This window comes from Mandrillus leucophaeus, unplaced genomic scaffold (genome assembly GCF_000951045.1).
Source record: "Mandrillus leucophaeus isolate KB7577 unplaced genomic scaffold, Mleu.le_1.0 Scaffold153, whole genome shotgun sequence".
Taxonomy (NCBI): domain Eukaryota; kingdom Metazoa; phylum Chordata; class Mammalia; order Primates; family Cercopithecidae; genus Mandrillus; species Mandrillus leucophaeus.
Genome location: NW_012101510.1, coordinates 2,393,683 through 2,410,252, shown reverse-complemented (window position 1 = coordinate 2,410,252; position 16,570 = coordinate 2,393,683). Strand labels below are relative to the sequence as shown.

The following is a 16,570-nucleotide window of genomic DNA, read 5'->3' as shown; positions in this document are numbered from 1 at the left end:
GCCACACCCAGCTAATTTTTGTATTTTTAGTAGAGACAGCGTTTCACCATGTTTCCCAGGCTGGTCTCAAACACCTGGACTCAAGGGATCTGCCTGCCTTGGCCTCCCAAAGTGCTGGGATTACAAGTGTGCGCCATCGCGCCCAGCATACAACTGCCGTATTCTATGCTGAATGACCAGGCAGTTTACCAAAACTATGGGAAAATTAAAGATCCAAAGTATGTCATCTTTCCTGTTCATGAACCTTCTAGAACTCCCCATGCAGCTCCAGCCCCCTCCCTGCACCGCTGGCCTCCAGCCAGCCCCCACCTCCTGCTCTATCTAGGCCACACAGTGTTCTTTTTAACATTCAGATATGACCACATCCCTCTCACGGAAGCACCTGCCTTGGCTCCCTAGGTCCCTTGGGATGAAATCTAAGCTCTGGGTCTGTAATCAAGGCCTCACTGGCCAGTCTCACCCTTGCCCTCCTGACTCCGTTCTGACCATACCAATTTCCTCTTCTCTGTGTACTTTCTCCACTCTCCCTGCCTGGCAAATTCCCCTCCAGCTCAAATGCCTTCTCCTCCAGGAAGCCCTCTCTGGCCCTGCCCAGGGCTGAATTAGTGGCCCCATCAGACTCCCTAGCCTTGGTGCTTCCCTCTGTCCATACTGGTGGTCACTGGCTGGGTCAACTCTGCCTCCCCCTTCAAACTGAGAAGTCCTTAAGGAGAAGGTCTGGGTCTCTTCTTGGTGTCCCCGAGAGGCTCCAAGGCAGCCTTTTTTTTTTTTCGCCAGGAAGATGGCTGGGAGAAGAAAAGTCACCAGTCCTCAGAGAGGAAGCCAGATCTCCCCCTCCGACATAAAAGTCCCTCCTTTGGGGAAGAGGTGTGGGGCTCATGGATTGGGCTTGCGGGGGGCTGGGAAGACTGGAAGCCTCACGGCCCAGCTTCAGGGCCAGGGGCTATGAATTAGAAGGTGGGCTAGGGCAGACCCCATACCAGCTTGAAGACGCTCACGGCTTCTGCATGGTGCTCGGCAGGCAGCTGCGTGAGGGGTGTCCTCAGGGGCACTGTCAGCATCCCAAAGGCAGGTTCCTAGGGCACAGGGCAGGCACATGAGCAGACAGAGCCAGGACTGACAGGCACATCTGGACCCACTGCTCCATGCCACATGGGACTCCAAGGCCTATGAGGCAGGGGCTTCGGTCCTCAGTGTATGGATGGGGAAACTGAGGGCTGGTGAGGGGCCACCACAGTGGCCTTCAGCAAGTCGGTGGTAGGGACAGCATAAACCCTCATCTGGAGGGGAGGAAATCAGAGCTGGGCTGACATGCTATGGCTCCACCAGTTGTTCAATTTCTGAAATATTTCCAAACTGGTTGGTGGTAAACAGCCCTGCCCGAGCCCTGAGGGCTCTCCACTGCTATCCAGACCCCAGGGATCTCCCAGATTCCCTATGATGCAGCAACTAAAAGGTTCATACCCAACACCACAGGGCGCAGCCAGGAGCTTGCCCCAGGGCAAGGACAATGTCCATTCGAATTGGTCAGCGTCTATCAGCCAGGGCACCTTGGACCTCAGCTAGCCCTTACCTTGAAGTGGCACCGGACAAACTTGGCCATAGGATAGTTGTTGATGTCCAGGGGCAGTGTGACACGGGGCTCAGCCTGGAGCCGAGGAGTCCGCACAGGGGCCACCTGAGGCACCTGGGCCAGCCTGAGGCCTGTAGAGAGAGGAGGGAATGCGGTGCCTGCTCTGATCTGCCTGTGCCCTCCCCCCGCCTGGCGCTGACCCACCTGCCACTGCTTGCAAGAGCCCAGCCAGCTCAGCCGGTACCTCCAGGTGCCCCACAGCCACTACCTCCCGCTTGCTCAGCTCCTGGAGGGACAGTGCATGGGGCAGACAGGCCTGCCACATCCCCACCTGCCAGCCTCCCTCCTTGACCCTGCTGCCACCCAGACCCACACCCACCTCCTGCTCCCGCAGCCACGCCCCCTCCACCTGGCACCTCCACTCTGCCCTCAGCTTCAGGAGAGCAGATGTCAAGGTGGGGAGCTGCAGGCAGAGGTGATGATGGGCACCCAGGCAGGCCGGGCCAGCTTACGCAAGGTGGCCACACTCAAGCAAGGGGGACAGCTTGCCTGTTGTGTGGAGGTGACTGCCCCCCTCCACACGTGGGGCAGGAGGCTGAGGTTGGCCAGAGAAACAGGGAGGGGAAAGGAGAGAGAGCAAGACAGAGACAGAGGCAAAAGGCGGAGGCAGGAAAACGCTGGGGAAAGAGACACACAAGGAGAATTTCTGGGAGGTGGCTGAGCACTGCATCATGGGAAGCCCTCCTCTGCAGCGCCACAAAACCTTCAGTAAAGGCTACCTACTGCTTCACTGCTTTGGGAACTGCATTTATCTTTCTGGTTGCTGGTTTACATGACAGTGGGTCAAGACACGAAGGTAAGAGCAAAACCATACCCAGTGACGTTCAGGTCGCCAAATTCTAACGGTCCTCAATTCCTGAAGACCCCACTGTGAACCCAGCACCAGCCCAAATCCTTCAATGCAACATCTCGTTTAACCCTCTCCACAATCCCAAGGGGTAGATGGGAAAATTGAGGATAGACAATGGCCAAGGTTACAGAGCTAGTGGGTGGCAGAGGCAGAATTTGAACCCAAGACGGCCTGAGGCCAATGGTCTCCTCTTGGGTGCTAAGCACCTTTTCCCCTTCTCTGCTGTCCCCTTGGACCCAGATAAGGTAGAGCCTATACCTTGAGATAGCGTCGGCGGCTCATGTATGCGTGTACCAGGGACCGGAACTTCACCAGACTCCTCCTCATCTGCTGATAGCGTTGCCTGGGTTGGGGGAGTGGGGAGGTCAGGGATTGGGGCCACAGGGTGACAGGGTGATCAAGGGGCAGAGAGGCCCTTGCCAGCCTGGCCTGGGAGCCAGTGCCCACATCTCACTCCTGGGGTCCTTTGGCACAAAGGGAAACTGGAGCTCAGAGAGGGGCAGTGACTTGGCCAAGGTCACACAGCAAATTAAGTAGTAAGGCCTGGATTAAACCTGCCTGAATAATTTATTTCCCAACAGCTTATAATCTCAGGGTCCCTGAAATGCAGGGTAAGGTCCCTCTTGGCTGAATGGATTCCCACCCACCAGTTACAAGGACCTGGGGTTGGCTGGGAAGGACATTCAAAAGCAGAGACGCAGAGAATCTGATCATCCTCCTACAGAGGCCTCCACCCTCAGCTTGCATGCTTCCAGGGATAGGGAGCTCACCACCCAAGGTCAGGCGTGGCCTCTCCTGAGCCTGACCATAGGTCTCCTAGGAATCCTGCCTTTTCTGCGCCTCACCTGGCAAGGTAGCCACGAGCCCGGCTTTGCAGCAGGATGATCTTATGGCGCAGAGAGCGGAATCGCCGCTTAATGAAGAAGCCACGGAGGAAGCGCTGCAGCGTGAGGGCTGCCAGATTCAGGACATGCTCTCGCATACTCTCCAGCAGCTGGTATAGGTGTTCCTTAAGGAACAGCTGAGGGCAGGAGGAAGGCACTGAGGCAGATAGGAGCCAGGAGGCTGGACTAAGGGCCCCTCCCTCTCTAGAAGTCCGTGGAGACAGAATAGGCAGGGCAGCCTCCTAGAGCGGGGCTGGAGGATGGGGTGGATTTGGAAAGGTTGAAGGATGCTGGTGAATCAGGTAGTTAGCATTCCATGTCCCAAGCTCATCTGGGTTGCTCCTGGGACGGCAGTCTCTAGCTTGGACATTTCTGACTCAGTAGTTGTGGAGCCCCCGAACTTGGGGTCTCCAAGGGCTGACTGTGGGGCGGGACTCACCTTGCTGACCCCAACACGGTACATGTTTGGCATGACTTTGCACAGGCGACTCAGCACTGACACACACATGTCCCCATTAGCCGGCAGGTCATGCTTGAGGGCCACTAGACAGCAGTACCTGGCAGGGGGCCCAAACTCAGTCTGAGGCTATGAGACCTACCTGGGGTGCCTGCTAGACCATGGGGTTACTGCCCCCAGCCCCGTGTCCAAAAGGCCTAGTCCCAGTGGTGGCTCCACGAATAGTTTGTTGTAATCTGAAAAAAGGCACTCCATCCTCAAGACTCTTTACTTCTGGGTGTCAGACAATTGTTATAATAGATGATTTCAGTAGAACAGGACACTTGACTGCCACCTGCTGGAAACTTGTCATTGTAACTACTAAAATCATTCTAATCAACACGGAGGGTTGATTATACATATTATATGTTATACAATATATAACTACAAAAAAGGCAATACAATAAATGTATCTACCACATAACAGCTAGCATGTGGCAGCCTTGTGAAGTATACAACCTGAGCAACTGTGCATGGCAAGCCCTGTACTGCCTGGGTTGTGTATTCCTGGGGCCATGGGGACTTGGGCAGGGATTTGTAGAGCTCAGGAACTACCCTAACCAAGATACCTGTCGATGAACCCCTGGAAAGGCAGGCGCACTGGAAATCCCTCCTTGCGGATCCTCACGGTCTCCAGCACCCCTGAATAGCGTAACTGTGCCATTACCACATCTGGCTCAAAGAGATTTGGCTCCTGTAGGGATGCCCAGAGAGGGAGTCTGCACATTGGCTCAGCCATGTGCAGAAGGCACAGTCATGGTGAATAGTCCCAATGCTAGGCTGGGCAGATGCAGGTCCAGAGAGGCCAAGCCACTTGCCCAAGGTCGCACAGCATGGGCAGGAGGATTTGGCACTCTCAGAGGCCTCAGCTCTCACTCACCTTCTTGTGGTTGGGCTTCAGGCAACGCATGAACAAGGGGTTACACCTGGTAGCGGCAGGAAGAGGACAGCGTGAGGCCTCAGGAAAAGAAGGCGCTCACCCTCTGAGGGTCATGAGGTGGGTTAAGGATGAGACTGGGTGCTCCGCCCACCTGCCCCCCACCCCACCTCTCCATCTTTTCCACCAGATCCAGGAGTGACTGCTGGAACTTGGCAGCCACGGTGTGTGCCTTGTAGAGCCGAGTGACGGAGCTGCTCTTGCCCAGGCGCTGAGGGGCAGCCTGTGGGGCATGGCTGGAGAAGAGGTGTGCCACCACCTGGGCAGGGGTCAGGGCAGGGAAAACAGGCAGGGGCCGGGAGACCGAAATGAGGAGGAACAGAGAGCAGGAGTCAAATCTCTGGACCAGGGGGATCTGAAGACTAACTGGACCCCTGTTCTCTCTGCAAGGCCTCTGTCATCCTAACTTACATGCTTCTCAAAACAGGTAGGGCTCAGCACCTTCCAAGGGATCCATCCCATAACTGGCTTTTTCCCCTTCAGTCTAAGGAACACACAGTCACTGACTGTGTGCCTGGCCCCAAGGTGGCCTGTTAGACACATGGTTGTGAACTCTGGCTATGACCTCATGAGGAGGGTGCCCAGTGGACAGGAGGAAGGGGAGGGCCAGATAGGGGAGGTGATGTTACCAGGCCTGTGCTCTGTCATAGGGCCATCTGCTGGCCGTAGTGTAGCTGGGATGCAGGGCCTCCCTAAGCCTTCAAGGAACCCAAAGTTGGTACCCCAAGCTCTCCCCCAGGGCCTTATGGGTGGGGTGGGGGAAACTGAGAACACCAGGAGGTGGGATTGGGGGAGCAGGTCTGGCAAGAAGCCAGGAGAGAATGGGCCAGGGAATGGGGTGGGGCCCAGAGTGGGGTAAGTACAGGGCAAGGTCACAGCTGGTGGGGTACAGGGTTAGAATTGGGAGTGGGGCCGGGGTCTAGCCACTGGGACTGTCAGGAGCCAGATGGCAGGATCAGGATGAGGAGCCAAGCTAGGCGAGAACAGGCCAGGGATAGGGTGTCCAGGCCACCCTTGTCTTTGGCCAAAGCTAAGCGGAGCCAGGAGGTGGCAACACGGTCTAAGGCCTGAAGGCGGGCTGGGTGTGGGGGTGGGGCCATGCATGGGGGCAGGGCCAGAGCGGTGGGAGGCAAGGCTCACCCGTGTCCGGCTCCGAACGAACAGATCCAGCACGTCCTGGCGCACTTGGTCGTGGTTCTTGTCCAGGAACTTGTGCACCTGAAAAGGGGAACAATGGCCCGGGTAATCCTGGCCTCTGTCTCTCTGTCTATCCTAGGAGGGACTGGATCTTCCTCACTTCTATGGTCCCTACCTCTCCAGTCCCCACCATTCTCCCTATTCCTGGGGGAGGGGAGCATTCACCATGGCTTCACATGACCAACCTGGGTCTTGGCCTCACCCTCAGTGAAGGACATTGTCCTGTACCCATTCTACAGATGAGAAAAGTAAGGCCTGGATGGGGACAGAGGCATGGAATCCTAGCCTGAGACACCTCCAGGGCAGGAATGTGCCTCAGGTAATAGTGATGAGGGTGACCACAGTGAAGTCACTATTGATGAGCTACTCTTTATCAAACCCACCCTATATTTCTCACACCCACCCCATGAGTTGGGCACTATTATTATCCCCATTTTCCAAGTGAGAGAACTGAGGCTCAGACTAGCTAAGCAATTTGCTCAAGGTCACAGAGCTTGGGCACAGCAGAGTCAGAATTGGACCTGGGTGTGAATGTCTGGGGCCAGTGTTGTGCTTCTGTGTCTCCAACAGCTAGCAGCACTGCAGCACCAGCGGCCAGGCCGACTGTCTCGGGGCTCACCTGGTAGGTGACCTTGCCTGCATAGTGCTTGATGGTGAACTCAGGCAGCGGCATCTTGGGTTTGGAATAGAGCGGGTTGGCGCCATGATGGTAGTGGCACTTCTGTAGGAAGGTGTGGTCTGTAGCCTGGGGGCAATTTAGGGATCAGTGGGTGGGCAGGGGGCCTGGACACCCTGTTCTTGGCCTGGTAGCAACCTCACTATCCCCGACTGCTCCTAATTGAGCACCAGAGAGGAACAACTCACAGCTTCCCATGGCTACCCATCTCCCTAGGTCGGAAGGCAAGTGCCTTAGCCAGGCACTGGAGGCCTAAGTGGTGCCTTGAAGATAGGTGTGGCTGAGTGAGCTCCTAACTGCCTCCCCTCCAGGCCAACTGCCTTTGCACTCTATTGATCTCACTGCCATTCCACCCTTGTGTTTTGCAATCAGGATTTGAGGTCCAATCCCAAGGTTACCTACTCTAGGAAACCTTCTGTGACTTTCCAGGCTGGTGCAGCCTCTCTTCTGAACACACATAGCTGCCCATCTGGCCTCAATCACCCCAGGATGTGAATAGTAGGTCGGGTGTCCCAACCCCCCACTGCCTTCCTCAGGCCAGAGCAGAGAGGAATGAAGGAGTCAGGGTGGGATGAGGACACGAGGCTGAGAGATCTGTGACCTGACTAGGCTCACACAGTGCCTGCAGCTCACCTGGGGAAAGCAACACTGGTCGTCGAGGATTCGCAGGATGCCATAAGGTTTCAGTGAGATGAGGTTGATGCAGGGCTGGTTGTCAGCAAAGGTGATCTCCTGCCAGTCGATCTGCTCACGGATATACTCCTCCTGCAGGCAGTGGGCAGCAGGAGCTCAACCTCCCATCCCTGTCCAGGGCCCACCCACCCTCCCCACCCTCCCTCCCAGGCTGAATCTGAAGGAGCCTGGCCAGCAGCACCTCTGCTTGCATACCTCCCAGAACAGGGAACTCACCCCCTGATAAGGCAGCATGAGCCAACTCAGGGTCCTGCTGCTCCCTCTGCCTGGGACAGCCTAGTAGAGGACAAGGACCCCCCAAGGGGACTCCTCTCTGAGCACAGCACCTCAGCACCTTTCCCTCCAGAACAGAGACCTTCCCATGGGCTGGTCCCCAGCTTAGAATGCCTTTTCCTCCGCTGTCTACTGATGTCAGAATTGCCCTTAAACAACCAGTATATCCTCATCTGTCTCCACGGAGGTCCACTGGCCAGTGAAGACAGGGACAGGAGTATTAATGGGGCCCACACACCTGCTCCTCCTGGAAGACGATCTTGTTGAAAAGGTACTGAAGGTTCTCGTTTGCGTAGTTAATACACAGCTGCTCAAAGCTGTTGAAGCTCAGGTCCTGCCAGGTGGATGGGGAGGCTGGGACTGGTCCTTCCTTGGCCACCAGCCTGTTTGCCCTGCCTTCCCTGGTGGCAACTTCAAAAAGCTGGAGCTCAACCACAGACCCTCAGCTCGGAACCTTCCACGGCTCCTGCTGCACCCAGGACGGAACCTGACAGGCAGTGGCTGATGGCCAAGGCTCCGGGGCCTTCTGCCTGGGTTCAAATTCTGGCTCGGCCACTTTCTAGCTACATTACCTTGAATAACAGCCCCATGCCTCAGTTTTCTCATCTGTAAAATGAGGATACTGACAGTACCTGCCTCACAAGGTTACTGTAAGGATGAAGTGAATTAACAAAGTGCTTTGAACAGCACCTGGCACATAACAGGTGCCACGTGAGTACCTGTGATGGCCGCATCGTGCTCTTGCCCCATCCCTCGCCACTTCCTTTGCTGTGCACTGGCACAGCAGTCACCCCTCCCCCACACATGAAGTCCAGTCCCAGACCCCACGCCCCACCACCCCTCCCAGCCTTTGCATATTCTGTTCCCTGCACCTACAGTGCCTTTGCGGGGTCTCAGGAGTGTCTTGCCCTCATCCAGGAAGCCTTCCCCATTCCTGCCCAGGTGAACTAAAGGTGCCCACTGGAGCATATGGGCTTGTCAGAGTCTGCCCCCACCCCCACCCAGCCTCACCTGGAAGCTCCCCAAGCTCCCCTGGCTGGTCCTTTCTGGGCAGCTGGTATTGCCCAGCACAGAGCCTGGCCCGGAGGCCTTGGGAGTACTTGTGGTGAGTAAAGAAAATGAAAGGAGACAAGGGAGATGGTGACAGGGAGGGGTTCATGAAGGGAGGATGGCACCTGCTGCAGGCACAGAAAGGGATGGGAAGGGCAGCCCGAGACACCTGAGGGAGGTGAGACCTTGCCTATGTCCCCCGCCCCTCAGCCTCCTACACGGCCCCACCTCGAAACCATAGATGTCCAGGATGGCGATGGACAGCATGTCCTGCCGTGGGGACACCAGTGCGTTGACCCTGGTGATGAGCCAGCTGAACAGAAGTGCATACAAGACCTTGGCGATGGCGTCCCTGAAGCAGAGGTGGTACTGGTGTGAGCAGGACACTGTGTGGGGTGCTGGGCCTCGGGGCTCAGGCAGGGCAGGGCGCGGCCTCACCTGGCATCCACAGCGCTCTCCACAGTTAGGGGCGTGAAGATCTTCTCTCGCATTGTCTCCTAAGGAGGCGCACAGCCCTTGAGTGACAGCAGGCTGGCCACTGCCTCCAGAAAGCCCCCAGGGGACTAGGGGAGTGGGAGCATGGGGAAGGGAGGCTGGAGGGATATAGTGACTGTGCACACAGAGACTAGGCAGGACCACCCCCGCCCCCACCCCAACTCTGCCTGGCAATGCTGGTAGTGGTGGGGACTGCAGGTCTAATGGGGGAGACAGAGGCATCAGCAGATACAATGAGATCAACCCTGGGAAGGGGGAATGGGCCTAGGACTGAAAGACCAGATGAGGCACTGACCCGGCCAAAGATTAGGGAAGGCTTCTTAGAGGAGGGGATACCTGGATAGGCTCTTAAAGGATGAGTAGGTGTGAAAAGAGGAAGAGCATTCCAGGTAGAGGAAACAGCCTATGCAACAGTCTGAGATTGGAATCTGAAATGTCTTTGGGGTCTGAAATTACTCCCCTCCCTGCCTGACCCAGGGACAGAGAAAGCAGGAGAGAGGGAAAGGCTGCCCACGAAGGATCAGCACAAGGCAGCTCTGTCCAGGCCCTGGTAGAAAGCTTTGTTTGAAGGCCAGATGCCCACAGACTCACGGTCACTTTGAAGGTGATGGCCTTCTGCAGACCCTCAGGGGAGATCTGCAGCAGCTCTGCCACGGCCTGGATCTCCCGGGCACTCACCACTGAGGCCACCTCCTGTGCATCCATCTATGCAAAATACCAACAGGAATGTGCTTTGAACTAGATAAGCTGAATTTAAAGTTCATATGAAAAACAGGGCCAGGCACTATGGCTCACACCAGTAATACTAGCACTTTGGGAGGCCGAGGCGGGTGGATTAGCTGAGGCCAGGAGTTCGAGACCAGCCTGACCAACATGGAGAAACCCCATCTTTACTAAAAATACAAAACTAGCCGGGCATAGTGGCACATGCCTGTAATCCCAGCTACTCGGGAGGCTGAGACAGGAGAATCGCTTGACCTGGGAGGTGGAGGTTGCAGTGAGCCGAAATCGCACCATTGCACTCTAGCCTGGGCAACAAGAGCGAAACTCTGTCTCAAAAAAAAAAAAAAAAAAAAAAAAAATAGCCACACACGGTGGTGGCTGCCTGTAATCCCAGCTACTTGGGAGGCTGAGGCAGGAGAATCATTTGAACCCAGGAGGCGAAGATTACAGTGAGCTGAGGCCGTGCCATTGCACTCCAGCCTGGGTGACAAGAGTGAAATTCCGTCTCAAAAAAATTAAAAAATAAAAAACAGAAACAGGCTGGGCACGGTGGCTCATGTCTGTAATCCCAGCACTTTGGGAGGCTGAGGTGGGAGGATCGAATGAGGCAGGGGGTTCAAGACCAGCCTGGCAACATAGTGAGACCCTGTCTAAAAAATGTGCTGGGTATGGTGGCCTAAACCTGTAGCCCCAGCTACTCAGGAGGCTGAAGCAGGAGGATCGCTTGGGCCTAGGAGGTTGAGGCTGCAGTGAGCTATGACAGTGCCACTGTACTCCAGCCTGGGCCATAGAGTGAGACCCTGTCTCAAAAAATAAAAAGAAAAAAAAAAGCCGATTAAAAGAAAAAAAACAGTGTCGTTATAGACACAGTACATAAATAGATTAACAAAGCACAAAAGAAAGTCTGGAATTAGATATAAATGTATGTATAAACTTAGCACATGATAAAGATGTATTTTTCTTTCTTTTTTACAAAATTTTTTTTTTGTAGAGATGGGGCCTTGCTATGTTGCCTAGGCTGGTCTCGAGCTCCTGGGCTCAAGTAATCCACCTGCCTTGGCCTCCCAAAATGTTGGGATTACAGACACGAGCCACCATACTCGGCTAATGAAGATGTAGTTTTCAAATCAAGAGATTAGGACAATTGAGTAAACATCTGGAAAAAAAAGTTGGATTCCTACGTCACACCTTACTAGGATAAATTTGGATGGATCAAAGATTTAAATGTTTTTTAAAACTCATAAAATCCATAAAAGGTCTTAGAAAAAGTTATGGAAAAAGGCTGTTACAATTTTAGGAAGTTTCTCTAAAAATGAAAAGTTGTTTAAAATTTCAAATGTAAAATTTAAATATACTAGAAAAGATTGATAAATGAACTACCTAAAAATAATTTTAAAACAATTTGCATAAAAAACCCAACAGGCCGGGCTTGGTGACTCACGGCTGTAATCCTAGCACTTTGGGAGGCCGAGGTGGGCGGATCACAAGGTCAAGAGATCAAGACCATCCTGGCCAACATGGTGAAACCCCATCTTTACTAAAAATACAAAAATTAGCTGGGTGTGGTGGCACACACCTGTAGTCCCAGCTACTCAGGAGGTCGAGGTAGGAGAATCGCTTGAACCTGGGAGGCGGAGGTTGCAGTGAGCTGAGATCGCGCCACTGCACTCCAGCCTGGCGACAGAGCGAGAATCCATCTCAAAGAAAAAATAAATACATAAAAATCAACAAAATAAAATAAAATAAACACCAAAGGGCTGGGCGCGGTGGCTCACGCCTATAATCCCAGCATTTTGGGAGGCCGAGGTGAGTGGATCGTTTCAGGTCAGGAGTTCAAGACCAGCCTGGCCAACATGGTGAAACCCCGTCTCTACTAAAAATACAAAAATTAGTGGAGTGGTAGTGACACGTGCCTATAATCCCAGCTAGTCGGGAGGCTGAGGCAGGAGAATCACTTGAGCCTGGGAGGCAGAGGTTGCAGTGAGTCAACAGGAGTGAGCCAAGACTGCGCCATTGCACTCCAGCCTGGGCGACAGAGTGAGACTCCTCCCCACCAAAAAAACCAAAAAACAAACAAAAAACAAAAACAAAAACAAACCACCAAAAAACATTGTAAACAAAGTTAAAACGTAAATGACAAACTGGAAGATATATGTGCAATTCATGTCAGAGACAAAGGGCTGATTTCCTTAATACATATAAGGAGGAAAAAGATGGACAACCTCAAAGGAAAAGGAAAAAAAACAGGAACAAGTGATGTGTGAAGAGTGTAATCTGAAAGGGAAACAGAGAAGGCCTTGGAAAAGACGGCCAAGTCCAGAGGGTGCGGGCCCCATGGCAGGCTGTGGCGTCCCCTCACCTCATACTTCTCAAAGTAGACGTTGCCCAGGTGCAGGATGGAGGCCAGGATGCGGAAGATGCTGTCCTGGTCCTCGCTGCTGAAGCCCAGCACCTCCATGGCAGCCAGGAGTCGGCGAAAGTCATCTGCATCGCTCTTTCCCGCTATCTCACAGTTCCCACCCTGCGTGAGGGCAGAGGCTGAGGATCAGGGAGGTTGGGTGGGGCTGGGGAGTCCTCCAGGTCCTGCTCTGCCCTGACCAGCAGTGTGGCCTGAGCTGGTCACTCAAGCTCTCATTCCACTCTCATGGGCATGGAGGCTCTGAGCAGGGCAGAGGACAGGGTTCATAGATTCCAAGTGCAATGTGTGGCAGTGGTTGTCACCTGTTGACCTTTGTAGCTGCCCAGTGATAATAATGAAAAGAGTAGTCAGTGTTTACTGAGCATGTACTGCATGCCAGGCCCTGTGTTAAGCTCTTTACATGCATTTCCTCATCTAAGCCTCACTACATCCCTGCAAAGTGGTACTATGTTGTCCCCATTTTACAGGTGAGGAAGCTGAGTTACAGAGAGGGGAAGTGTAGTAACTCTAGACTGGTAGGTTCTGTTCCGGGTTCCAGATAAATGAAGTCAGGTAGGCCTTTCCTGCTTCCACTTTGGACCCAGAAGACGCCTGCTCCCCCTCACTGTGACGAGATGTCTTAAATCCAAACTCACTCTCCCCAAATCTCCATCACCGTCACACTCCATCACTCACAACTCAGCTCCCTCAGCCTACCCAGGGGTGTCAGGGTGGGAGGACCAGGGCTGGGAGCCTTCAGATGCCTGCTGGCACTCACCTGGTTCAGATAGTAGTAGGTCTCAGCCTCTTGCAGGCTAAAGGCCTGCCGGAGCTGGGCAGGCAACCCGGCCAACAACTCGTAGAAGATGTGGTAATTCCTCTCGTTTTTGGCCTGTAGAGTGGGTAGGTGGGCACAGAGAAGGAAACCACTTACCTAGGTGACCCCCAGGTACACATACAGGCCCAAGCCTGCCCACAAATGCACATGCACACAGCGGGTTGCAGATGAGAACAGACACCTTTGTGATGGATGGGGCTCCCAGCCTGGTGCCAGCTGCGGGTGAGGGCAGAAGCAGAGGTGCCCTGGTATGACTGAAGGTTGAGAGGGTTCTGGTGAGATTTTATTTGGTTAGGAGAAATAAGAGAAAAGGGACTCATCTTCTCTTATGTGTACCGGCCACACACACCTACATACATGTCTATCCACAGACCACATGTGCACACACAGAGCTTGTTGATGGCTGAGCACTTCCTGTGCACCAAAACCTATCCTAGGCCCTTGGGACACAGTGGAGAACAAGGCAGAGAGAAACCCTTGTCCTGATGGAGCCCACCCGCTAGCTAGGGAGACAGACACTCAGCAAATCACTGGTTAAAACATAAAATATGGCCGGGTGCAGTGGCTCACACCTGTAATCCCAGCACTTTGGGAGGCTGAGACGGGTGGATAACGAGGTCAGGAGATCAAGACCATCCTGGCTAACATGGTGAAACCCCGTCTCTACTAAAAATACAAAAAAAAAAAAAAAAAATTAGCCGGGTGTGGTGGCAGGTGCCTGTAGTCCCAGCTACTGGGGAGGCTGAGGCAGGAGAATGGCGTGAACCCGGGAGGCGGAGCTTGCAGTGAGCCGAGATGGCACCACTGCACTCCAGCCTGGGTGACAGAGCAAGACTCCGTCTCAAAAAAAAAACAAAACACAAAATATGGCCAGGTGCGGTGGCTCACGCCTGTAATCCCAGCACTTTGGGAGGCCGAGGTGGGCAGATCACGAGGTCAGGAGATTGAGACCATCCTGGCTAGCATGGTGAAACCCCATCTCTACTATCTCTACTAAAAATACAAAAAATTAGCCGGGTGTGGTGGTGGGCACCTGTAGTCCCAGCTACTCGGGAGGCTGAGGCAGGAGAATGGCGTGAATCCAGGAGGCCGAGGTTGCAGTGAGCCGAGATCGTGCCACTGCACTCCAGCCTGGGCGACAGAGTGACACTCTGTCTCAAAAAAACAAACAAAAACAAAAACAAACAAAAAAAATAAGTACACTGGAGAGAAATAAAGCAGTGGAGGTGGGGGTTCTGATGGGATGGAGAGGTGTTGCGTTTTTAAATGGAGAGCTTCCTGAGTGGGTGAAATTGTAGGGGAGACTTGGAGGAAGTGAGGGGTTTGGCCAAGCAGGCGCCTGAGGGATAAGTGCTCTTGAGGGAAGGAACAGAAGGTGCAGAGGCCCTGGCAGAAGCGTGCCTGTGTGTTGTGGGGCAGGGAGGAGCCACTGTGGCTGGAGGAGGGTCAGGGAGGGGAGGTCCCAGGCTCCCATGTACACATGTATGCACGTATTCATTCATTAATTTCACATCTACCCAGCCCCACCAGGGGCCAGGCTCTGAGTATCTGTACCTCCCACCCCCACCCTGCCCAACACACAGGCCTGGGAGGGGCTGGCCCACCTGAAACACGATCCTGGATTTCTCAAGCAGATACTGGGAGGTTATGGCACCAGAGATCACGCCCCTGGGGTGGGGAGAACAGTCAGCTCTCAGTGGGGGTAGGAGGGCTGGTGTTGGCTCAGGGGCTGTGGCGGGACATGGAAGACACTGCAAAGCTTTTCGGAGGCCCTCCACTGTCCCAGCTCACCCTTCCAGAAAGATTTCCATGAACTTCCCAAAGCGGCTGGAGTTGTCGTTCCTGACGGTTTTGGCATTACCGAAGGACTCCAAGAGGGGTGTTGCCTCCAGGATCTGGACTCCAGAAGGAGATGTGGGAATTGAGGGGCCAGGCACTCTTCTGGGGGCCTGGGTGGGAGGCTTAGCTGGGGACACCCAGACACGGGCCTCCCCAAGGACCTCCCTTTATGAGGGGTGACCAGAGGTGGGCTCCCTAGAGAATCCTGAGGTCTCTCCAGTGTCCCCCAGGGTCCCCCACCCCATGCTGCCCAACTCCCACACAGCAAGTCCCATGCTTTCCCTCTCCCAGCCTTCCAGCCTCCATGGTCCCCCACGGCAGCCCCTGACCACAAGCCCCTGCCCAGCCCAGGACAGGCCTTTGGATGTCCCTTCCTGCCTGTCCCTCCACCCACACAGGAGCAGGCACATCCACACACATTTTCCCGGACAAACACACACACACACACACACATACACACACACACACACACACACAGAGTACCTTTATCTTCAAGAGCGCCCAGGAGGGAGGACAAAGAGAGAGACAAGAACAGAATGGAGTCACTAGCAGGACCGACCACCTCTCTCTCCAGGAGACTAGGAGCCTCAGACCAGCGAGGGACTAGCAAAAACCTGTGAGGCTCAGAGACCCCAGGGGTCCAGGCTTGGGGACTGCCATGGGGTCTCCAAGGTATGAAAATATGCTGAGTCTGCCTTCCAAATGGCTCTGGGGATGTCCTCTTCTCCCCTCCCCCATGGCTACTACCAGCCAAGGATCCCTGAACCTCCGCCCTGGCCTTCCTCACTGTTCTCTGACACCCAGGCCCACTTCTGCCTCTGACCATTGGCATATCCTGTTCCCTCTGCTTAGACGCCACTGCTCCCACGCACCTGCATGCCCCCCCAACCTCACCTCTCGCAGGAAGGTCACTAGAATTCTCTCCCCGGTAGCCCTTAGCCCCATTGGCAAACTCTCTATTTTCTTGGGTATTGTCTGTCTCCCCACTAGACTGTCAAATCCTACAGGCACGATCTCTGAGTCCCCAGCATCTAAACGGACCTGGTGCTTAGTAGGCCCTCAAAAAATATCTGCTAAAGGGATGGAAAAAGGAATAGCATTGGCCCGGCATGGTGGCTCATGCCTGTAATTCCAGGACTTTGGGAGACCGAGGTGGGCAGATCACGAGGCCAGGAGATCGAGACCATCCTGACCAACATGGTGAAACTCTGTCTCTACTAAAAATACAAAAAATTAGCTGGGCGTGGTGGTGCCCACCTGTAGTCCCAGCTACTCAGGAGGCCGAGGCAGGAGAATTGCTTGAACCCGGGAGGCAGAGGTTGCAGTGAGCCAAGATTGCACCACTGCACTCCAGCCTGGCGACAGAGAGAGACTGTCTAAAACAAAAATAAAAACAAAACAAAAACAAACAAAACAACAAAAAAGGAATAGCATCTCATGGGCAGAGCTGCCTAAAGGTGACCATGGTGACCATGGCTGATCGCAAGCTCCCACCTATTTAAGCACCTACTGTGTGCCAGACACATTGCCCTGATAATGCCGTTGTTAACAATCCCATGAGGTAGGTACTAATATCACCCCTGTATTG

General features: G+C 54.2%; 1 protein-coding gene across 1 annotated transcript in view; it reads right to left on the bottom strand.

Annotated features, from left to right (window-relative positions):
* Positions 1–16,570, bottom strand: part of MYO15A (myosin XVA) — a 67,266-nt gene that overhangs the window by 39,943 nt on the left and 10,753 nt on the right. Inside the window, exons 8-28 of the mRNA XM_011975303.1 lie at positions 14,935–15,043; positions 14,748–14,811; positions 13,084–13,197; positions 12,267–12,428; positions 9,776–9,889; positions 9,128–9,186; positions 8,918–9,041; positions 7,878–7,973; positions 7,307–7,438; positions 6,617–6,742; positions 5,941–6,018; positions 4,911–5,059; positions 4,744–4,789; positions 4,433–4,557; positions 3,807–3,924; positions 3,329–3,504; positions 2,742–2,826; positions 1,953–2,006; positions 1,778–1,859; positions 1,574–1,704; positions 981–1,076 (exon numbers count right to left, since the gene is read on the bottom strand). Coding sequence (XP_011830693.1) covers positions 981–1,076; positions 1,574–1,704; positions 1,778–1,859; positions 1,953–2,006; positions 2,742–2,826; positions 3,329–3,504; positions 3,807–3,924; positions 4,433–4,557; positions 4,744–4,789; positions 4,911–5,059; positions 5,941–6,018; positions 6,617–6,742; positions 7,307–7,438; positions 7,878–7,973; positions 8,918–9,041; positions 9,128–9,186; positions 9,776–9,889; positions 12,267–12,428; positions 13,084–13,197; positions 14,748–14,811; positions 14,935–15,043 — 2,240 coding nt within the window. The remainder of the gene's footprint in view (positions 1–980; positions 1,077–1,573; positions 1,705–1,777; positions 1,860–1,952; positions 2,007–2,741; positions 2,827–3,328; positions 3,505–3,806; positions 3,925–4,432; positions 4,558–4,743; positions 4,790–4,910; positions 5,060–5,940; positions 6,019–6,616; positions 6,743–7,306; positions 7,439–7,877; positions 7,974–8,917; positions 9,042–9,127; positions 9,187–9,775; positions 9,890–12,266; positions 12,429–13,083; positions 13,198–14,747; positions 14,812–14,934; positions 15,044–16,570) is intronic.